The sequence below is a fragment of the Haliotis rubra genome, unplaced genomic scaffold (genome assembly GCF_003918875.1).
Source record: "Haliotis rubra isolate DU_JTF1 unplaced genomic scaffold, ASM391887v1 Scf207, whole genome shotgun sequence".
Classification (NCBI taxonomy): Eukaryota; Metazoa; Mollusca; class Gastropoda; order Lepetellida; family Haliotidae; genus Haliotis; species Haliotis rubra.
The window spans coordinates 339,434-364,849 of record NW_025766081.1 but is presented as its reverse complement, the minus strand read 5'-3'; the positions used below and the strand labels follow the sequence as shown (position 1 = coordinate 364,849).

Here is a 25,416-nt window from a genome sequence, read left to right as displayed (position 1 = left end):
CTCTGATTTACCATGCTGTCTTCAAGATGGTGGAGGTAGTGGGTGGAGACACAAGGAACATAACTCTGATTTGCCATACAGTCTTCAAGATGGTGGAGGTTGTGGGTGGAGACACAAGGGACATAACTCTGATTTGCCATACAGTCTTCAAGATGGTGGATGTAGCGGGTGGAGACACGAGGGACATAACTCTGATAACTTTACTTTTCATACATCAGACCATTGACACTCGCAATCTTTTGACAGGTGCATCAGTCATTAGGCACTCAGCATTTCATTCACTTGAAGTTTACACAAAATAAGTTTCACTCAGATGAAAATGTACAAACCGTCCATATTTTCTTACAGATTTTTTGACAGAATGAGTCCATAATTGCTAAGACACTATTCCTGAAAATGTTTTATTTGGATTGAATTTTGAACTATGTCTGTTTACTACCAATTGGACTTTGAAAGCAAGTTCAACTTTGTATGGTATTAATAAGAGCAATCTCCTTGACATTGTTCTGGGTGAGTGAGTTAGTTTAGTTTCCTGCCGCTGTAAGCAGTATTCCAGCAATATCACGGTTGGGGGACATAAGAAATGGGCTTCACACATTGTTACATATAGGGGAATAGAACCCAGGTCCTTAGTGCGATGAGCTAATGCCTTAACCACTAGGCCACCCCACCACCTCTTGACATTTTTCTAATGTCTGCTGGGGCATTTATTGAAGCGAATACGAAATATGAACTCAGAATTAGCACGCTGAATCACAAAACTTTAGGCCGCTAATTGTTTTCTCCGTGACACACTGAACTTATATAGACGTAGAAGCTGGCTGTAGAACAGAGAACACACAAGTAAATGTTGATCTGTATTAAATTAGCAATACGACAATCTTAAACCCTGTGTACTATTTTCAACTGTTCAGTGTTTAAACTTCACATATTTCTCTCAGGTGCAATACCATGCACACCTGTAATCAATGGTATTCATCTCAACTTGGTGTAAAAATATCATGCAAGCCTTGTCGAATAACAATCACTTCACAAAGGGAGGCTTACTGCTTTTATCTGATCAAAGCATCCATTTACACAGTTCTAGCTCCGACAACAATGTAGTTTTTTTAACATAAAAAAACCCCATACAATGCAGACTCCTTAACAGTGTGGCAATTTTCTGGATAAAACCCACAAAATGACTTCTGTGCTCAAATTGTTATTTAAATGCAAAGTTGAGTGTTAAGATAGATAAAACTTATTTTTTCCATATTGAAACTGGCTATTATGTGTTAAATATTGTTATCTGCGTTCATAGTGGAACAATATGAAAAAACTGGGATGTCAAAACGTGTACCACAGTGCACTGTATTGCTGATGCTGAACATATCTGTAGCATATCCACGGCAGTATCTCAACGTCGTGAACCAAGATGGACCCACTTATATCAGGGGCTGAAAGAACTCAGGTTGTCAAGGAGTTGGGTCCCTTAACTGTAGCAGAACCCACTGAGCATGGGCTTGACCTTGATTTGACCCAAAGATCTTACCCATTTATGGATTTCACTAAAAGAGTAAATGCCTTTGCGCTACATCACTTCAGATTTTTCATCCCACATTAAGCTGACAAACATCAATAAAATTCAATACTGTTTAAAGAAGCAAAAACAACCCCTAAAATGATCGGTTTACTGATCTTTTCCAAAAAATAATACCTTCAAAGAAGAAAGGAAAAATTCAAATGAAATCGCATTTTAGACAAAAATTAATGACTAAATGTATTCCTGTATTTTGATAATTATACCACTCAACATTTCATAAGTGAGTGAGTGAGTGGGTTTAGTTTTATATGGAGGCGGTCTGTAAATAATCAAGTCTGGATCAGACAATCCAGTGATCAACAGCATGAGCATCGATCCATGCAATTGGGAACCGATGACATGTGTCAACCAAGTCAGCGAAGCCTGACCACCCGATCCCGTTAGTCAGCCTCTTACGACAAGCATAGTCGCCTTTGTGGCAAGCATGTGTTGCTGAAGACCTATTCTACCCCGGATCTTCATGGGTCACATTTCATAAGGACCACACCATTGACTAAAGACTATTTGAATTTTAGGGTCCTAATTTTGATTAGTACATAATTTCTTGTGGATAATACGCAACCACTTATTTTTTTATTTGCTGGATTAAAGCAGGACAGAGAGAGAAAAGAGAGCTGTCAAAGTGGTTGTAAATGGCTTCTAGATTACTTTTGTATTATTGTGTTCCAGAATGACTTGGCCAGGAAGTGGACAAAACATAACAGGCAGTTCAGCGAAACAAGCAGTTACATCAGTCAAGTCGTGGTCAATTTCATCATCATCTTTTTTTTATTATACTATCAACTAAGTAACAACCCTTTCAAATACAATTCTAGTATTTTCTGTTGGTACTATAACATAAATACAATCGACATACAAACATCCATTATATATCTGTACAGTTCTGACAATATTATGAGCTAGTTTGTTTGTTTGTATGTTTGTATGCAATATTACAGCTGCATGACTGGGAACTGTAAATAATTGAGTCTGGACCAGACAATCCAGTGATTGACATAATGTTGTTGGAAACCAAACCACTGTTTCATCAATTAACCCAACAGTTAAGGGGTTAAAATACAACTTTCATAGCTCACCAAAGAATCATCATAATATCAATGAATTAAAGTTCAGTGAGCAACCAGTATGAGTCCATTACAACACAGCACTAGTTGTTTACCCACCTAGAATACCTATCCCACCCACTCAAATAATGGAACGGTCTATTATTTGTTGGAGATCTGATACAGTTACGACAACTGCAGACTGATATCTTTGCAACTGATTTTTTAGAAATGGAATGTTAGAGTCAGACGAGTGCACAAATATTAACTTAAACTTTTAACACTTTACTCAAATTATGTAAACTACCAGTTTCTGTCATGAAATGATGTGTGTAATTGTATCCACAACAATGGACAACGCTACATCTATAGCAGCTTTCAAAATTGATGATGCATTTCATAGCGGCAATAATACATGCACTTAAAGGCACTGATAAAAACATTCTTTATGATGTATCTCCACGGCAGAAAGGATTATAGACAGTTAATGATTACAGAGACAGGCAGAGTGAGAAGAGTGAAGATGATAAACAACTAGAGCCCATGCATGTTTGACAATAGCACCTTCCCAAACTCATATGTATTAGGCTGAAGCATCTATAATGGTTGTTGGTTGTTAAACACCGCACAGAGCAATATTCCAGCTGTATGGTGTCCATCTGAAAATAATTGTGTCTGGACCAGACAATCCAGTGATCAACAGCCTGAGTATTGATCTACACAGTTGAGATACGATGACACGTGTCAACCACGTCAGCGAGCCTGACCACCCGATCCCGTTAGTTGCCTCTTATGACAAGCATGGGTTACTGAAGACCAAATCTAACCCGGATCTTCAAGGGTAGATAGGTATAAGTTTATCCCGACTATCCTCAAGACTTTCCTCAATACCAAACACATCATTTGTTGTCACCAAGTACCCATAGATGGGGACCATCACTGAGCATGTTGTTCACAGTCACATGAAATACACCACACATATATAGTATGACCAGAAATTATTGAGAATTTTAGGAATATGTTTAATTGGATTTCTAGTATAAACAACCTTGACCAGCTATCAAGTGCTTGGTTTCATTCAAGAGAGACAACTCCGTTAATCCTTTTTCATTAGTTTGTGAAGAGTTATCCCCCTTTGTTTACTTGCTAGCAGACGACATTTTCAGTGATCCTCAGTATGGATGATTTAGAGAAGAGGAAGTTGATTTTAGAGTATTATAACAAGGACATCAGATCAGATAAAGTGATTTCAAGTAGAACAGGCATCCCTTTGTCCACTGTTTATCGTGTTTTGAAAAATATTGCAAATGGATATGGCATTGAGCACCAGGGAGGCACAGGTAGGCCTAGAAAATTGACTGTCGGTGACAGGAGGTGGCTTGGTATTCTTGTTTCTAAAAACAAACGAAGGAGTTTAGAAAACTTAAGGCTGGATATGATTGATAGAGGAACTGTGGCTGTCTGTAAGGAGACAATTAGAACTGAGCTGCATGCAATGGGTTGCCAGAAAAGTCGAGGAATTCCATCACCAATCATGAAACCTGAACAAAAGGAGCGAAGGTTGAACTGGTGCTTACAGCATAGAAATTTTAACTGGGACAATGTGATTTTCTCAGATGAAAGTTCTGTGTGGCTGTTTCCTAATACACTGAAATTCTGGACCAAACAAACTGAAAAACCTTTGTATCAGCGGCCAAAAGTACAGTCCGAAATTTAACGTGTGGGGTGGCATATCTGTGTTAGGGGCAACGCCCCCTCTGTGTATTTGAAGGGAATATGAACAGTGAGCGGTACACAGATATTCTCGAGGGACATTTACTTCCATCTGCTCACGTGTTCTATGGAAACTTTTGGATTTTCCAGCAGGACAACGACCCAAAACATCGTTCAAAGCATTCACAGGCCTGGTTTCGGACCCAAAATATGACATTATTAGATTGGCCAAGCTATAGCCCTGACCTAAATCCAATAGAAAATGTTTGGGGACTTATGAAGGAAAGTGTCAATAAGAAAAATCTGACAAATATTGCTGAAATGAAAGAAGAGGTGGTCCGATATTGGGACAGCATGGACCACGACTTTCTAACTTCTTTGATCAGTAGTATGCCCCGCCGCATTGAAGCCTGCATTGCTGCCCATGGTGACTTGACAAAATACTAACTGTTCACCTGTGTTTGAATCTGGAGTTATGTTCTTCTAATATTCACATTTAATACGTGAGTAATGAGTGAAAAAAATGTAAAAAATTACAATCTTTAAATTCTCAATAATTTCTGGTTGTACTGTAAATTAGTCAAACCAAGCAATTGCAGATTCACTGCAAAGTTGGCATGAAAAATAATATACAAAGCAATTACATTTTTTCAAAATTTTATAATTATGTTTTTGTTGTCTTAGAGGACTGCTGGATAGGTAAAATCATATTTCAAATCTAAAATTTAAGCTTGACAACTAACAAAAATGTTATAAGCAAGTTTATGGTGCAAGTGAAATAATTGGTCTTTCATTCTACAGGAAACAGGATTATTTTACTTTTGGCCTCACTTGTCTATATCTACAAAAACACAGGTACAGTTTGGGCACAACAGAGAGTCCATGACAGGTAGCCATCTTGGATTTCTTTAGTGCATCTCCATAACCACTACTTAATGCTGAAAAACTATTTGTCACCCTATCCCCATTTTTCATGCAAATTGTCAGTCATGTAAAACCTTGATGAGCACCTGTCCAGATGTAAAATGTATGAAAAGAAACAACAATATCAAAGTAAGCAAAGATTGTGAGAAAGGCCATGGAGAGTTTCAAGATATTCCCCCTGAGAGTTTAATATATTCCACTTGAAACTCCCTGTGAACTTTCTCACAACCTCACAATGGCCAAGAACATGAGTAAGCATTCTTGATGTTTTGACGATTGACGCCAATTTAACGATTCCCATGACGATAACAATTCCATGATCATCCTTATACAATGAATAATGGCCAATGGTATTTTAACTTCCTTCCTAAAATTGTTGTGGAATAGCCTTTTCACTAGCACCCTCCAGTGTTCAAGCTGATGTCAAAGAAATAATCTTTTGTGGAATTAGTCAGAGTATTTTAGCTGTATCACTTTGTGACAGGATAATGTTTGAGGAACTTGATGCACGTCAGTGACCTTCACCTTCATACAACCTCAGGCAGAGACTCCAGGTTGGACTATGTCCTCAATTACTGAAAGTGGTTGTAAATGGAAATAAAACAACCAACCAACCAATCTTGTTGAATGCCAACAGCATGAGGGGTTAGCAGTTTGTGGCATGTCACTTAAGTTAACTTTCCTAATAAGATGAGGATATGCAGGATTTTGAAATAACACGATATGTAGTATGATCCAAACCTATTGTAATACATATTCATTAGTATTTCATATTGTGGTATAACGATACACTGGTTATATCGCCTGCCTCTAGAAGGGGTCAAATGTGATGTTTAAGGATCACAGTGAGCATAATCACAAATTCAAATTTTAGAATGCCGGGTATCACACATTGGCAACTAAACTATCCACAACACAAATAATGGTGCCTGTTTCGTACACCACTGGGACTGGTGCCTCATTTTTCTTGAGGACAACTTGACAAAAGCTCAAACTCAACATTATTCTACACCAAATCAGATTCCATAGTTAAACAAGCTCTTTTTGTAGGGTGCAGACAGAATCATCTGACAACTGGGACTGGATGATTTTGTGTAAGATTTTTGTTTTTCTTAAATGTACATCCATCAAGTTCTTAAAACTTACCATATTTTTCAATATTCAATGCTGTCTTTTTTAACACAATGACTTATGCTGAATGAGTACAGATAATTTTCAAGAAGGTGACATTTGGTGCGGAACTGGGGTTGGTGTGTTCAACATCCTGTACTCGGAAAAGGAACTGGTTGATCTAGCCAAAATTTGTGTTGTATTTTTTATTGTGGCTTTAGGGCCACACTAAGTCCTCATTATTTTCCCTACTGCCCAGCCCTCCCTGCAATGTTCAAGTCCTAAATGAAGCAAGTCTAGATTTCCTCAGGCCAACTCCCTGGGGCTCCTTTTCAATTTAAATGGATTTATTTGTTACTATCAAAATCATATATGTTCAGGGACTAAGCGTTAGTCTAGGCCATACTCTGTGTGCGTGCGTGCATGTGTGCGTGTTACGCACACATGTAATGACTGTAAGTGAATTGGTAATTTTTTAAGACAATATAATGTTACAGTGGGAAAACATTTTGCTATGTGTAACCTCAAACAGGCCAACAAACATCTGCACAAATACTGTAAAAGACAGCCAGATGAATACTGATTTGTAAAAAATCCCAAAAGTAAACCCAAACAAAGTGCGCCACGTGACAGTGTAGAAAGTAATTACCTGTGACAGACTGACACCTACGCTTGATGACCAAGCTGATCATGAGTCATTTTCGGATATGTATCTCTTCCCTTGGCACCTAATCTGCCACTTAACATAAACATGAACAAATTCCTTTTCAAGCCTATTATGTGATCTGTGTAATTAGATACAATCACAAGTGCTGAAGATGGCTGCCTGATCCCTGAATGTCTTATATTACTGTCCATAGGGTAAATGGAGATCCAATTAAAGCTAGGATGAAAATAAAGCTGAATCACATTGTGTCAAGCACCTGGAAACCTGGTAAAAAGGTTTTAGCTATCTGGGGTTGGGGACTATAGAGTAATTTTTTAGAAAGAAAATCCATCATTTTGAGAAAAATTATTTTTGTTTGTTTATTGTTTAATGTCTTAAGTTGTGCACACTTAGTATATTCCAGATATATGATGGTGGTCAGTGAATAATCGAGTCTGGACCAGACAGCCCCGTGACTGACACGTCCTGACCCCCTGATCCCATGAGTCACCTCCTACAACAAGGATGGGTTGGTGAGACCAATTCTAACCCGGACCTTCACAGATGTAGTCAGTTGTGTGTGAAGGGAACTCAAAGTTAAAAATCTGGCAAGTATGGGGCTCATCCGGTTACTTGTGCACTTTTATACAAACAAACCGTGATGACCAAATGAGTGAAAGACAACAGGGATTTGACCCATCCATGACAGATTCAAGGATAAATGTTGATAAAAGATAACAGGAAATTTGCAGGGACTGGATGTTGAGTTTGAGTAAGTGAGTGAGTTTTATGTTGCACTTAGGAATATTCCAGCAATATGGCAGCGATCTGTAAATAATCGAGTCTGGACCAGACAATCCAGTGATCAACAGCATGAGCATCGATTTACGCAATTGGGATACGATGACATGTGTCAACCAAGTCAGCGAGCCTGATCACCCGATCCCGTTAGTCGCTTCTTACAACAAGCATGGGTTACTGAAGATCAATTCTAACCCAGATATTTAGGGTAATTGTTTTAGTCTAAAATGATTGTGACACCTGAAAGTTCAACAAAACTTCCTTTAACTGTAGGTTCTTCTTTATCCCAGAAGCACTGTCAGGAGATTCATTAAAACATATCGGCACTGCAGTTCACATTAAGAACATTTATTCAAAAGTGACAGACTTCAACAAATCTAACGGGGCTTGGGGTAGCCTAGTGGTTAAAGCATTTGATCGTCATGCCGAAGACCCGGGTTCGATTCCCCACATGGGTACAAAGTGTGAAGCCCATTTCTGGTGTCACGCGCCGTGATGTTGCTGGAATATTGCTAAAAGTGGCATAAACCATACTCTCTCTCTCACTCACTCACTCACTCAACAAATCTAACAAGATTCAGACTGTGGACAAACCATGTCACTTGTTTTATGTTATTCTATCAATATGAGGAAGATTACTTAGATCAAACCTGTAATTTATAAATGATTTCACAGATAAGAAATATTAAAACTTGACATACCAAAATCTGCCAATATTAACACTATCAATTTCTTTATTAAATGCATTCAATAGTTAAGATGCCTATAATCCTGTGTGTCAATTTTAGGCAGCTAATAACATATCTCTAGCTAAAAAAGCTGATAAAAAGATAAAATACATACAAAATCCTTAGTAGTAATGATTGACAAATAATGAAGTAATAATTATCATGAAGAACAGTGCCTTTTAAAAATGGTCAAATGTAGCATATGATATATTTGGAATTACACTTCCTCATTAAATTACAGATTCTAGTACCCAGTACTTTTTGGGAGTTGAATCCTATCTGGTATAAATCAGTTTTTTTATTGTCAGGCTGAAAGTAGACACAGTCACAATAGGAACAATGTTCTTGAAACATACAGGGCCCCGTTCCACAAAACGATCGTAGCGCTAAGATGATCGTAACTCCCATACTTTAACATAGACTTACGACTGTCATAGCGCTACGATCGCTTTGAGAAACGGGGCCCTGGACATTAAAAGAAGGAAACTTTATCGCTTAATGAAATTACTTGATTCATAATGTGGGGGGATGTCTTAAAAACTAAACTGAATATTTATTGTTAAGTTTCATGTTTTCTTTGATGCAAACCTCCAAGGAAATTTATAATCTTCAAATAACACAAAAACAGTTACAAATGTATTAAATATGTCTCAGACTGTATAATTCAACCTAAGAAGACATCTTTGAAAGCAAACCTGAGTAAGTTTCAAATTTATGTTTACACCATGAAGTAAATGATAGTGGCAGGTAGCCAGTGGGCACATGTTTACATCCATCAGACACTGGTCAGTTAAGGCTGGACATCTGGCCCGGGGCTGTCCAGGTGGACATCAAACAAGGAAACAAGGCAGGTGCCTTCAAAACAACATTCATCACCTGAGACAACAACCATCACTACACCTGTGTTGTAAGGTCATGTCGCTGGTCTGAATGAGTTGAGAGCTGTTGAGGTGAGGTGAGGTGAGGTGAGGTGAAATTGAGTTTAATGTCGTGCTTGAGAATATTTCGCTCATATGACGACGTGCATGCATGTGTATGTGTATGTGCGGCTGCTTGTACTAGCCCAGACTGAAGATGGTTTTATAGTGCTAGCCCACTGGGATACCACGCCAGAGTGAAGCATGAATACCCCACTCAGACACATTATACTGACTCCGAGCCGACCAGTACTTGTTGTACCCATTAATGCCGAGCGCCAGGCAGGGACAAACAAGTACCATATTTTAACGTCTTTTGGTATGACGCGGTCGGGGATCGAACCCGCGACCTTCCACGCTCCGGGCGGACGCTCTAACCACTACACCACGGAGGCGGTAGAGAGAGCTGTTGTGAATACACTGAGCTATATGTATTATCAGGGAATGACACACTCAAAAATTTCAGCCAGACCACAGGGCTGGTTAGGTGTAAACTTTGCCAGCCCTGACCAAATATTACCTGCCCACTAAAAATACTAATTTACCTAGTATGATTAAACTTGTAAAATATTGAAATAATTAATACCAACTTCATATACATGTCAAAATTTTAACCCGACCATCGAGCAGGTGAATTTGAGAATCTGGCAGTCCGTGTTGAAAATAACCCATCCCGGGCGGTTGGGCAGGCAGGTATTTTGAACGCTGGTCCTATATCTATTTTACACCATCTTGTACACAGGTGATACTGACATAAATAATACAAATTTTATCAAACAGCTACAATTTCCAAATTCATACAATTATAATCATGCAACCCTAACACCCCCTTCAGCTTGCCATAATCGTTCGGTCAAAATCACACTAAATGACATGATGGGCCCATGTGCGACATATGCATTATGTCAGAAAGCGCAGGTTAAATCTCCAAATCATCATCATCTGTGTTCTTGTACACAGGTGATACATAAATAATACAAATCTTACCAAACAGTTTCAATTATGCTACTTTATATGGTTAGCTAAATAGTGATGAAAAAAAACATGCTAAATAATGCTGATTCAGCAAATTTTCTGGGTGATTTCTGAGAACATCGGAACAGGATCTACTTGTTTTTCAGCGGATCCAATGTACACATGATGTATTGTTTAGGAAGGAATACAGACAGGATCTAGATTTACACACAACAGTATTGTCTAAACTACAACCATATATATATCAGAGGAATATTTTACAAACATGTACATGACGAAAATGAATATTTGCTACTGATTAAATCCTGATTAAACACTTTATAATTTTTCTTGTCTTGTAGTCAAGAATCTTCAATGTAGCAAATGTATGACAAGAATGTACATGTTTGAATGAATTGCAGCTAATATGTACCATGTTCGGTCTGCATTATCTTTTGAACTTTCTATCCAAAAATTGGATGAAAGTAACCTGAATCCAATGCTGACCAAACTTACATATTTTGCCTCCTGCATCTTACATATTAACAAAACAATATGTAAACAATCTTTTAAGAAGAGGTTTGTCCTCATTTCAGCAAAATAAACAACTCGAATGAAGACCTGGGTAACACTGTATGTATCGTGTCTAGTGTAGGTGTCCCCGGTCAATCCCTTGGCCCGACAGCGTGTGACTGTCAGAGTTGATAGAGTTCTGACAACTAAACCATGAGATCATGCATGTTAGACAGGGCAGTTTCCTTGTATGTCATTTTACAGTTCCTGATGACAGAAAATAGGGACAATCTCAAAACTAATTTGCAATGTCAAAGACACTTGAAGTCAGTATGTCACTGGACTAGGAACTGACTCCTGAAGATTTTACATCAATCTGAGGATAATATTATGTCTGGACTTATGAATCGAGATTTTAATGTTATCAATAAAAAATTAAATTGTAATCCATCATTTGTGAGTCAGTATGAACCATTTACTGGTTAGTTTTCTCTTGTGTACTTTACGATCTATTGCTATGATGTCCGTGAAACTTGCTATTTCTCAAAAGAACTTTTTTTCCCAAGTTGTGTCTATTGTTTTTTTATGCTCAAATGCCCTAATAAACATCCTGTTGTGAGTTGTGACATCACAATTGTGGGTTTGTCTTGAATTAAAAATTACAACGGATGCATCAAGATCTCCATAAATGGCAACTCCAGTCAGCAAATTATTACTCTGAAATCCAAACATTTACACTGTAGACTACGAGGGATGACAAAAGACAATAAAGTGAAAGGTCAAAAAGCTTCCTTATAAGGCATGTTGTTGCTCCATCAATTATGCCATCTTTGCTAACCCTTGTTTTTGTGCTTTTTTTTCAGAAAATGTCTTTGAAAATATATAAATAGTTTTACAATAAATTTTAGGGGCGTGGAAATATGTTTGAAAATCACCAGGGCAGTGGGTAGCCTAGTGGTTAATGCATTTGCTCGTCACGCCAAAGACCCAGGTTCGATTCCCACTAGGGTACAATGTGTGCAGCTAATTTCTGGTGTCCCCCGCTGTGAGATTGCTGGAATATTCCTCAAAACGGCATAAAACCTATGATGATGATGATGATGATGATGATGATGATGATGATGATGATCATCATCATGATCATGATCATGATTGATGATGATGATAATGTATCGGATTTATAATGTATCGGTACTGAATTTCATTCACCAAGCAAATACTCATGGCACTACATAATACGCAGATACAACGGACAATGGAGTTAATTTTAATTATCACCATAAGTGCTGCATGTGTTCATGAAAATGATACATCACATAACAGACAGCCCTCTCAACATCTACACGATTATCTTTATCATATCGAAATTCAATCCATTTGTACGTGATTCCATTCCCTGTTTGATCATAACACCAGGCAGTATTTTTCCGAACAATGAATGGCGAATGTCATGGACAACAGGAGCTATGGTTGTAATCTCTACCAAAGGGAAACACCCGTAGACACGATCTCATTCAAAACAATCATCTGGATGAAACCAGAACTGCTGAAGATTAGGACCAGGGGGCGGCCATGACACTCAAGATGGTCCAGGTCTCCGATTTGCATCCCAACTTTAGAGAAATGATGGATGTTTAGTATTTGGTTTGCTATTGAATCACAGGTCAAGTACTTAAAACAAGTATATTATCTCATTCTCACCAGGATTTTAGCAAGTCACACCTGTTGAGCTGGTTAAGCATCTGACATGAAACTTGACACTACTTCCAAACATTCACCAACTCATGTAGCCCTTCTCAACGTCTTTACTGAACTATGATGTACAGTAAATGTGTCCTTATGACAGGCAAGTCTAGATAAGTGGACAGTCTAAGGACGAAAGTCTCTTGTAGGGACCACTTGTTCTTTTTATTTACATAATCGATATGTTATGATTTAAAGTAATAATTATTTCCTTAGAGATTTGTGCAAGTCTACAACATTTTTAAGGGATGACTTCCAGATAAAATATCCTGAAAAATATACAGTATATAGTATTGCGACCACACATATAAGATGACCCTGCCTCTACACGCCTTCAAAATCAATGCTTATGTCCATACCCTGTCTATACCATGACCCTGAGCACCAGCAGAGCATACATGATTCGTAAAGTTGGAATAAATATAAATGTCTCAATATCTTCTTGAACGATGTTTGGTCGCGTAGAACTCCATCACATGGCGCCATTTTGTGTAGTTCTTGGAATAGTTATTTCAAATGAAATATAACCCGTGAAGATCCGGATTAGAATTGATCTTCAGCAACCCATGTGCTTCATAAGAGGCGACTACTGACTGAGTTTGGTTTTACGCCGATTTTAGCATTATTCCAGCAACATCACGGCAGGGGACACCAGAAATGGGCTTCACACATTGTACCCATGTGGGGATTCGAACCCAGGTCTTCGCCGTGATGAGCCAACGCTTTAACAATTAGGCTACCCAAAAGCCCCCAAGAGGCGACTAACAGGATTAGGTGGTTAGGCTCTCTGACCTGGTTGACACGTGTCATATTCCAATTGCGTAGATCGATGCTCATGCTGTTGATCACTTGATTGTCTGGTCCAGACTCGATTATTTACGGACAGCTGCCATATATCTGGAATATTGCTGAGTGCGGCGTAAAACTAAACTCACTTACTCGATTGAAATGTGAAGTTTTACTGTCGAACAACATCACTGGCTATCGGACACAGGTTGACAATGCCAGCCAGTCAGAAAAAAGTGTGAGATCTTCCAGCCTGCATATAAGGTGTCCCCTTTTCTCAGCCCCCTTATTTCAGGTATGAAAAACATGCCTCATACACTGCGATATATGGCAGGCGAGCTGAAATTAACATCTGACTTACTGAACAGCGATCCTTGATACACAGTCATTGTCACACTTTATATTATTCAGCGTCTCATATCGATACAACTAAATTACAATCCTGCTCAACAAATCATAAAAGAGCGTTTACGCCTGCCTGCCTAAATTTACAGAATTTAGAATGAAATGTGTATTAAGTGATCAAAATAGATGGAAACAAACTGGTCAAATAAGTAACAAAACGAATTAGGAGATATCTTAAGTCAATTTTGTATATATTTATATATTTTCACTCATTAATAACAGGCATGGTACCTGAAAAAATACCAGTATAATCCAGTAAAAACTAGTAACAACAGATTACTGGTACCATAGAGCAATAATACATCAAAAATAGATAGGCTTTTATAAACCTACATCATGCATGAAATCTCTTTATGAGGTTACTATGCTTACTGTTTTAATAAAGTTTTGCTTCAACAGATTTCAGGAAGAGGTAGGGCAGATTACATCCCATACAGGCACCTGTTACACTTTGTCAACCTTGACACTGTGAAATTATTTTAAAATTATTTATACACAGTCTAAATGGGCATGATAAGAATTCCCTTCAACAATTAGTCTCACGTTGAAAGATGACAATGGTTTTGACAGAAGATGACCCTGGACTCTCTGCCATGTTACAGACTGCCCTGGGCCCCTTCAACAAATCTATCATAGCACAAGGATAACAGTAACTCCCATTTCATATGTTGGCTTACAACAGTAATATTACGTTACATTTGCGTTAAGGGATGGGGTTGAGAAAGGTAACTGTGTTGTTGTATGCATTTACTGACTGACTGACTGAGTTTGGTTTTACGCCGCTTTAAGCAATATTCCAGCAACATCACGGCGGAGGACACCAGAAATGGGCTTCACACATTGTACCCATGTGGGGATTCGAACCCGGGTCTTCGGCGTGACGAGCCAACGCTTTAACCACTAGGCTACCCCACCGCCCCGTATGCATTTACACTGTAGAAAACAAAATTTCTTGTAAAGTTGTGTCTCCTTTAACAAAGTTTGTTTGAAAACAATAAAACAATTCAATTCAAAGTTTATTTCACTTTTCAAATGAAGGATAGTGTAAATTTGTCTTTTTTATCTATAGGTTATTCTACTCTTGAATTATAGTATTCCTTAAAAAAATGCTAAATTAAAATCTTACTTGTTAATGAAGTTCTAATTTGACTTCTGAGTTAATCCTTTCATTTGACTTCCAGTCAATACTGTTTTGGTCAATGCTCATGGCCAGTTAGACCATGAAAAATGTTCAACCCATTGAAGAAACTAATAAAGCAAACTGGCCTCAACAACTGTATATAGTGTCTTTAATTGCCTTTACTGAGACAAGTATTGTGGCAGATTTTGCAGGACATGAAATTCGTCCTGTTGGCTGACAGTTTCCGTCACTTGCTTGATAAAAAATACATACCATTGTTCGTTAAAACAGTTCCTCCTTTATATGTACATAACAAGCATGAAGATCGGCCCTGTATTGCCCAGGGGAAGACTGACTGACTGACTGAGTTTAGTTTTACGCCGCTTTTAGCTGAGTGCAGCGTAAAACTAAACTCATTCACTCACGGCATATTTGCTATGAAACTGTGTGTGTTATCAACTCTGCATGCTGATAGATCAGTTGGTTGGATGTTGTTTAATACCGCACTCAGCAATATTCCAGCTATATGGCGGTGGTCTGTACATAATCCAGTCTGGACCAAACAATCCCATGATCAACAGCAGGCACATCGATCTACGCAATTGGGATACGATGAGGTGTGTCAACCAAGTCAGCAAGCCACCCAACCCCTAAATTTGTTTCTTACGACAAGCATGGGTTACTGAAGACCAAGTCTAACCTGGATCTTCACGGGGGCCATGTTGACAGATAATGATGATGATGATTGGGAGATTTAACATGCGCTTTCCAACATAATTCGCATTTCACACACCCTGGTCATTTAGTGTGTGATCGAAAGTGGGGTGATTTGACTGAAAGATATGACAACCTGAAAGGGGCATTAGGGTTGCATAATTTCATTTGCATGAATTTTGAAGTTGGGAATTTGCCAGAAGTGGAAGGGGGGATTAATGTGTACAGAACATATTTGGCCAGTCTCTCTGCATATTTGCTATGAAACTGTGTTATCAACACTGCATGTTGACAGAGTCTTCCCCAAACTAGACTAACCTATCTCCTCCATTTACGTGTACTAGTACGTCAACGAGACGTTACGGTTGTATAAAGTTCAGCAGTACATATCACTTTAACATGTTATCTTAGAGACTTCCTGAAATTAATAGGAAATGTAGTGATGCCTTTCTTTCATTCAACACAAGGATACTTGTTATCTGGAGCAGAACATGGAGATAGTGAAGGTTTTAGTAGGCTCCTGTAAAGAATGCCAGTTGGCCCAAGCTTTGTTTCCCAGGTTCCCCTGATACTCACCAGTTGATGTGGTCAGGGACAACGACTTCTGTGGAGTTTTCATTACATGCAGATCCATGACTGAAAAAAAAAGGAAATTATTATATCCTTGTATTGTCATCTTGTACAGTAATAGACCCGTCCTAGATGGCATGTGACAACAAGTAGAAATATAAAGTTCTGTAGCTAACTGGAACTTCTAGTATATTCAAAACATTTGATCACTATGGTTGGTGAGTGAGTGAGTGAGTGAGTGAGTGAGTGAGTGAGTGAGTGAGTGAGTGAGTGAGTGAGTGAGTGAGTGAGTGAGTGAGTGAGTGAGTGAGTGAGTGAGTGAGTGAGTGAGTGAGTGAGTGAGTGAGTGAGTGAGTGAGTGAGTGAGTGAGTGAGTGAGTGAGTGAGTGAGTGAGTGAGTGAGTGAGTGAGTGAGTGAGTGAGTGAGTGAGTGAGTGAGTGAGTGAGTGAGTGAGTGAGTGAGTGAGTGAGTGAGTGAGTGAGTGGGTGAGTGAGAACACATACTTCTGCAACTGTTCCTGACATTTTATATTTTTTGTTGTATTTCCACGTTTCTCTACAACGGATCACCTCTAAGAACATTGAGTGAGTGAGTTTAATTTTACACCACACTCAACAATATTCCAGCTATATGGCGGTGGTCTGTACATAATCGAGCTTGGGCCAGATAATCCAGTGATCAACAGCATGAGCATCGATCTGCACAATTGGGAATTGATGACATGTGTCAACCAAGCCAGCGAGCCTGAACGCCCGATCCCGTTAGTCGCCTCTTACGACAAGCATGGGTTACTGAAGATCAATATTCTGACCTGGACCTTCACAGGTACTGTAAGAACAGAACGTACAGGTAATTACATTAACAAACTATGAATTAAAATACATGATGCCATTTTGAAAAAGTTCTTTTTTCAATTTGTGATTTCAGAAATTACAGATTTTGAATACAAATGTTATTCACTCAATAATATTATGCATGTTGAAGGCCACTTTGTTTGCCTTACAAGGTCAGATTATCTTAAATATAGCTTTAAACAAGTATTGATTTAAATAATTGTCAGATCTTTAAATGAATATGACAGGTAGTGAGTTAACTTGGTAAATAAAGCATTTACTGCTGGTCATGACTAAGTTCAAATCCTTAGTGGATACAGAGCGTCAACGGAAGAGACAAAACCCTTTCCACATCTGTAGGAAATCACTTAAAAGCAGAGTCGATTGTCCAATTTTCACTATATCATGAGAATGTTTGTTTGTTTAACCCCACTGTTAGCAACATATGATTAGTTATGTTTTACATACAAGCTTGTATTATCGTGAAAATGTGTGAAAATACAACATTATGACCTTTACACAAATTGACCTAAAATCGTGTTGGAAATTTCCTTGTTCAATATGTCAGTGATTACGAAACAGGAACTTGAGGGACACAATTTTCCATCATGAACTCTTAACTTGAAACACAGCATATAGTATTTGCACAACTACTATCGGGTGCACTGGTGCACTAGTGCATGTAAACAAATTAAAGAGTTACAAGATTCTGAAAAATGACTTCCTGAATGAAACAGTTGTATAAAATAGTTTTTTCGATCTGCTTCAGTGCAAACCAATTCATTTGAAAATAGCTTACAACTGAGGCATTTAAAGGTTTCCCTTGTCCTCATGGTTGAAACTTAGAGACATGCTGGGTTTTTTTATCGCATCTTAGTCATATGTCTTAGTGCAATAATAAAAGTCAATTCATTGAAGTCATTTGTCAGTTTAATAATGGGATAATGGCAAGGGTCTTGTCACCTCTGTTAGTAGACATTTATAATTGTGCCTTACAAAAGTTTCTAATAATTCTAGCATTTCTCCGAAATACAATGGCCATCCTTCAGTCATACAAGCTTTAAGTATACTGACTGGAATTTAAATGTGGCTTAGAATTAATTTTTATGAGTTAAGTTAAAGATATTTTATTGTCTGCACGAACAATAGCAGCTAGCAAAGATGACACACTTCCGCACTGTTTCCCTATTCTCACACAGGGGCTCATAACGTAAAAATATGGCATCAAGGTATATGTTGACACTGACTTGGTCTAAGCACCTTATAAACAGTGCTAATTATAGACCCTGTCAGTGAAAATATATACCTTGATGCCAGGGGTTTTTTTGCATAACAAGCCCCTGTGGGTCTATACGATACTTTATTTTTAAGAAAATATGCGACATAAATTTTGTATGCATAAATATGCACATTCATAATGAACATAACCTGTTGTGCATATATATATGCAGATATATACAATGCTGCATTGCACAAAATGGGCCTAGTGTATTAAAACAGAAATGAAAAATAAAACAGTGAAACAATGGGCTCTTTTACTCAAGTGTACATATTCATAACAAATAAGTAAATATATTATTTACAAAAATATGGGAGTATAATTTTCACAAACATATGTTAACATAATATTCTCAAAAATTTGGGAGAATAATTTTTACATAAATATGTGAATATACTCGAAACAAACTTCAGATTAAAAGGGTTTTATAGTACATATGCATATTTGTCCAAAATTAAATCTAAATTATATTACAATTGACATGTGGCAGCCTCCACCAAGTTGTAACAGTTAAGCTTGACATGACTGACTGAGTTTAGTTTTACGCCGCTTTTAGCAATATTCCAGCAACATCACGGCGGGGGACACCAGAAATGGGCTTCACACATTGTACCCATGTGGGGATTCGAACCCGGGTCTTCAGCGTGACGAGCGGACGCTTTAACCACTAGGCTACCCCACTGCCCCAGCTTGACATGAACAAGTACAAGGTGAATAAGTGTATTCATAGGATATTACACTGACTATAAATCGCATTTATGCCTCTATTGAAATGATTTCCAGTTAGTCATTTGAAAACCTTGACAAAAATTAATTTGATATGAATCTGAAGCAAGAATAAAATTCAAGTAATTACCACAGATGAAGATGAGAAATCAACTAAACCAGTACTATGTACAAAGCACCTGAGAGAAAGGTCAAGGTCATGTTTCTTTACTGAACCACAACAAAAGATGTGTCCCCATTCATTTCATCTCCAGTACAGGTAGAACATTGTTTTTTATGCTACTGTCAAACTGAAATGATGAATTTGCTTTTTAACAATGCAGTAACTCCTTATCATGACTGAGCAAAAGCTGATGTTACAGCTTTAAATTTGTCTTCATGTCTTTTTTACGTTTGCCCTGTGAAATACTACCGTCTGACCATAGGTGCACATAAGACAACTTGGCAGACAAGATGTCCAGTTTGGCTTCTGAATTCTATTCGGAGGTCACTGAGTGCATTGACCGAAAATATGAACATGGCCAAGGCTTGTCAAAAACAATGTTTAAATTGTGAAAATTGCCCCTAAAAATGCATAGTGTCTGAAATGTTTCATGGACAGTTTATTTGATATTCATCTTATCTGCCAAGTTGAAATCATGCTCAAAATTTGTGACACTGCCAACCACGCCATTTTTGTCCCTGCATGCCTAGTGAAATACTACAAGTGGGATATTCTCTTGCGGTAGTTTGCCGAAGACAGTTGTCATCATTCTGTTTCTAGTTGAGTCATCATGAATGTCTTGACCTGGGCCAATTTTACAAAGCGATCATAGCGCTAAGATGATCGTAACTCCCATACTCTAACATAGACTTACGACAGTCGTAGCACTACGATCGCTTTGTGAAATGGGCCCCTGTGAACTAACCCAGTGTTACAATATCTGTATGAAAGCAACAAGGTAGCAGGAATGTGTATATTGGGAGCATGTAGCAAGAATACAGATGGGTTCTTGAAGTAGAAGTTTACTGTTCAAGTTATGGAAGCTGTAAATGTCTACCGCTGAAATGAACCCAGAAGTCCAGATGGGGCAGACAAACTAGAAACATAATCAATTATAAATTGGAACTTAAAACGAAGATGCTGTTTCAACACTAAGGGAGGCAACTCTGCACTGACAAATGAAGAGTGAGCTCTGTGAACCTATGAACACAAATAGGGCTGGGTTGAACATGGCAACAGCATCTTACCAGGCATAGACTTCCAAGTCATCAATGCAGACTCGCGTAACGTACAGAGTACACACAATGGTCTTCACAGCCAAGTCAAATATTGTACTGCATAATCCTGAAACAGAAGAACCCTATGTCAATGTTTTCAGACAAAAGCAGATGACATGTTTATCGTTTGCATGCATTCACAAACCAGGCACAGCTAGGACCACAGGGAACAGTGTCCTCTTTCCATGCTCACCACATTCTGACCTGTGTCCATAAAAAGTCGCAACCAACTTTTTGACCTATCTAACTTCTAAGTCTATCTACAACTAGATCAGCACTATGTTAAAATGAAAATTTATGTTTTTTGTTTCGTGTGTAGAATTATGCAACTTTATCTATGATAGTACAATAGAAAATTGCCAACTGAATTATGAAAACATTTATTTCTCTCTCTCTCTCTCTCTCTCTCTCTCTCTCATTTATTTCTCTCTCTCTCTCTCTCTCATATGTCATAAAGCTGTGTCAAACTTTAAATATAACTTTTACAAAGTATGGCATTCCTCGCTCAATGGCTCACAAAAAACTACTGCAGTCCTCTCAATACTCTCATACTGTTATTTACCCCAAATGCTACCAATTTTCTCAACATGACCGCATACACATAATGACCCGCATGTTTCTATACAGGGTGTGCCTTAAGCTTCAAAATCTGCTCCATGTCAAACATGTAACACAGCGTACAATAACCAGAACAGATACGGAGCTGTCATATACACTATACCAATATTGAGTGTGCCCTATAACTACTTTTTAAGCAGCCAAACCATGTAACACTTGCCACAATCCTTTTCTATAGTGCAGCGATTCAGATCAGACTTTCTGTTAACACAGTTAAAGCATGAGTTGAACAGGGTTCAGCTTGTAATGGAGGTGTATCAAGATTTAGTCCATAGAAACCTTCTATATTTACACTGCAATAAATCTGGCCTGAATATGGCAATTATTAAAGGACATCTGAAACACTTCTGGTTGTATTTTCTTAAAGGAACAACTATTCCATATCATCACTTCAAGTATTTTGCAAACACTGAAAATATGTTAAAATGGATATCTTTAATAACATGTCATTTCTAGTGGAAGTATTTTAATGTGCCTCATATTTTACCCTAACAAAATATTTTTTTCACTCAAAGTTCTCAGAAATTATTTCTTTATTGGTCCACATCAATAATTGTTTGTGTTCTTCCTATCAAAGATAACAAGAAAACAAGACATTGTTTCTTTAAAAATATTTGTCATGATATACCTGATATAGATGAAATATACAAGATGTGACATGACAGAAGATTAGGATCCACTCACAATGTATTGCAACTTGTTAAGCTTCTAATGCTAACTTACTCACTGACCCTGCCCATCACAAAATGACACTAAGCGGGTTCTGGCATCACCTTGACGACAGCCAAACCATCAAGTGTCATATCCCTACACACAACATGACGTCACGCCATGTTATGTTGTGGTTTGCAAAGAACATTGTGTCAATGACAGTCACTCCAAACTAAAATAGTTTTCAACATAATTTTTCTAATTTCCCTTTACATAATTCCATATATTATCAGCGTTCGAAATACCTGCCTGCCCGACCGCCCTGGATGGGTTATTTTCAACAAGGACTGCCAGATTCACAAATTCTCCTGCCTGACGGTCGGGTTAAAATTTAGACATGTATATGAAGATATTAATCATATTTCAGGATAATAAATCATTATTAATTCACTGATAAAAATAATGATGAATTCCAATTGAATGATAAACTGCATCACTTGTCAAACCTAAATTATTTGCTGGCAGGTAAGGTTTGGTTGGGCTGGCAAGTTTTACATCTAACCAGCCCTGTGGTCTGGCTGACATTTTTGGGAGTTCATACCCTGATATTATATTCATATTTCTGAGGTATATATGTATTGAAAGTTGAAAAAATATAGAATGTAAATTGGATTCAACTTCCCCAAGCAGGAATAGATTTACACATCAGCATGAATTAACATGACATGAATTTCTTTTTTTTTTCATACAAAACTTTCTCACTGTTTAAGGACATTACAATAGCCTTTGTGTCTATGTCACAATTTCACTATGACAGCATAATATTTCTCTTGTTAGAACAGAAGATCATTCTGATTGTGCATACAGGAAGCTGACAAGTTGAACTGTTCCTTGTGTTTGTAACAGCGGAGTCAAATGGGTCAGAGGTAAGATCAGGGGTCAACTGCCAAAGATCAGAGGTTAGGTGACACACAGCGATGGAGCCATCTTACACATGATTGTTTGACTACAAACAGCATCTCAGTCGCACAATAATCATATCGTACATGTCTCTAGTCATATTTCAACCATTATTTTAGATATTATTCTCGAAGGGATGACATGAGCAAAAGAAAATATAATAAAAAAATACTTATCACGAAAGTCAGAGGAACAGATAAGCTGCGTATCTGCGTAAATTACTGTTCTTATCTCACTGAGGTTCCTTTTCAACTTTAATGTTGTTTCTATCAAAATTATTTATTTTCATAGATTAACCAATTACTAAGTCTACCTGAGTATCCACAGCATGTGTTGTGTTTTCATCTGACTCAATGCCACCATCTTAAGCACCGTGGCACAACCATAAAGCACAAAAACATCAACTGACCAGAATTTCTTAAATCGTGGCGCTGGACCATAGATTATTAACCATGCAGAACAAAGTACATTCAGCATGGTTTCCATCCCTTTAAAAAGTTCCCAATCTTTTCCAAAATTCTCCACCACGTCCTCCACTCATGTGGAAATCTTACAAATGACCAACCTTTCAGGGATAATCCTACAAAACACATGTCCATAATAACTACCTGTGATGACTGATGAAATTGGTGATAACATTCCATCGTGCCATGGCTCACCAACTTACTCAAGTATACAGGTGCCTGTCATGTTACAAAACACATCTGAATAGCTGAACTGGACCCTGAGATCTTCTGTGAAAAACACATCATTATCATAATCTGAAACCTCCCAGTGACCGGTCAAGAACCAGGGGTCTTCAGACCAATTTGCTTATGTGTACCTTGGTAAGCTTCTTAAGCATATATGTTCTTTCCCATAACACCTCAAGGATGGGTATTTGGTTGTAGGGAAATAGTTCTAAGGTTAAAGCAATAAATGCGGAACCATTGAATGATTTATGATTACAGGGTTCGAAATACCCCATATATTAGGGTGCCATGGCATGGTAAATGTTGAAATGGCACGGATAAAAAATATTCTCGGTGCCCTTATGGCATGCCTAATTTCTTAGAGACATAACTCACCTTTAGTCATTTAATTCCCAAAACATAACACTTATGCAAATGACAAACAAGCAAAAACATTTATTGACTTTATCACCCAGGAAATTACTGGAATTATGATGGATGATGTAAAGAAATCTGGTTGTTTTTCCATTTAGATTGATGGGAGTACTGATAGTTCGGTTATTAAAGAGGAAATTGTTTATGTTAGGTATATTGAACAAGATAACCTGTCACACAAAAAAATTCTTAGCTATCAAAGGTGCTGGGAAAGCAGAACAAATGAAGCTTAAAAAAGCCATCTTAAACAGAAGACATATCAGTGATAACAGAAAACAGGTTACATTTGTTGTTTACTAACAATAAATTTCAAATGATCATCATCATTGCTACAGTCATTTATTCTAAAAACATGTGGGCACACTTGATTTCTGAAAGGCACAGTTAAAATATTCCCTGGTGCCCAAAGACACACTTAGAAAAAAATGTATTTCTATCCCTGGATTATAACAGTATTGTTGAGTTGGGCATTAAACAACAAACAAAACTAAATAATATAACAAACATAGACACAAACAAACTCTTGCATCTTAGTTGATGCGGAAATATTGTGCAGTTTGATTGAGGATTTGGTTGGTTGTCATATAGCACCTGTCCCTGTGAAAAACTGCTGATGGCCTGCATGTACTTAAGTCAGTGAGTTTCGTTTTATGACACTTTTTGCACTATTCCAGCAATATCACAGTGAGGGACATCAGAAATGGGCTACCTATGTGGGAAATCAAACCAGGGTCTTCGGCATGACGAGCAAATCCTTTAACCACTAGGCTACCCCACTGCCCAGGTACTTTAAGCATGGACCAGAAAATACTGTGATTAGTTTAATGAACAACATCCCAAACCTTCGGAGTATGATGACACGAAATCTCGCTAGCTAAAAGAAACCCCTTACAACAAGGTTACATTACTAACGTCATATTGTAATTCAGAAAACCTGATATAGGTATTCGACATTTACCACTTTAGTGAAACCCAAGCACATAGGTGTGATGCTGACAAATGTAGTAACATATTCAGGTCTAATCTTGGATTTGAAACCACAATATACAGTTGTTATATGCTTTAAAGGTCCAGAATCTTGCTAAGCAAATTGGGCAATCAAGAAATGTTAGAAATATTTGTAATGTAGTTGTAAGTTCTTACTAAAACTAATTTCATTGAACACTTTTAGCATTTTCTCCTGGCCTAATGCCTTCTATTTTCGAAAATGTTGACAAGCTAATATATAACATGGTTTATGTGATTGTTCAGGTGTTTTGGTAAATATTAGTACCTGATTGAGACTTCAGACAATATTCATAAAACAGTTTAAAGGTTCGAAATAATTTTTAGGAACATGATAGATGGAGCAAAATGTAATTACAGTTAACAGCTGACAGCACCTATGTGATATCTGAACATGTTTGCTGAACAGAAGATTGGATAGATACCAACATACTTTAAGTCTTACAAAAATGGGGCCCAGAAAATCTATAAAGAAGTCATAGAAAAGAAAGGGCAAAGCCAATCTCCTTGTCACACAACACATTTCTGTACTCTTTACTGAACATTGTACATACCCAACCTGTAGTGCTTACAGTGTACTTTCAGTACCATCAATTAATCTGAAATCCTTTGCCAAGCAAATTATGAAAGAAATAGTTATCTTTTTTTAAATTTTGTGATTTTCATAAAGTATATTCAGAGGTACTTTAACATGGGGTTCACTGTAAT

At 37.7% G+C, this 25,416-nt stretch overlaps 1 protein-coding gene across 1 annotated transcript in view; it reads right to left on the bottom strand.

Annotated features, from left to right (window-relative positions):
- The window catches only part of LOC124276203 (potassium channel subfamily T member 2-like), an 80,996-nt gene that overhangs the window by 39,706 nt on the left and 15,874 nt on the right, over positions 1-25,416 (bottom strand). Inside the window, 2 exon segments of the mRNA XM_046711861.1 lie at positions 16,276-16,335; positions 20,339-20,435. Coding sequence (XP_046567817.1) covers positions 16,276-16,335; positions 20,339-20,435 — 157 coding nt within the window.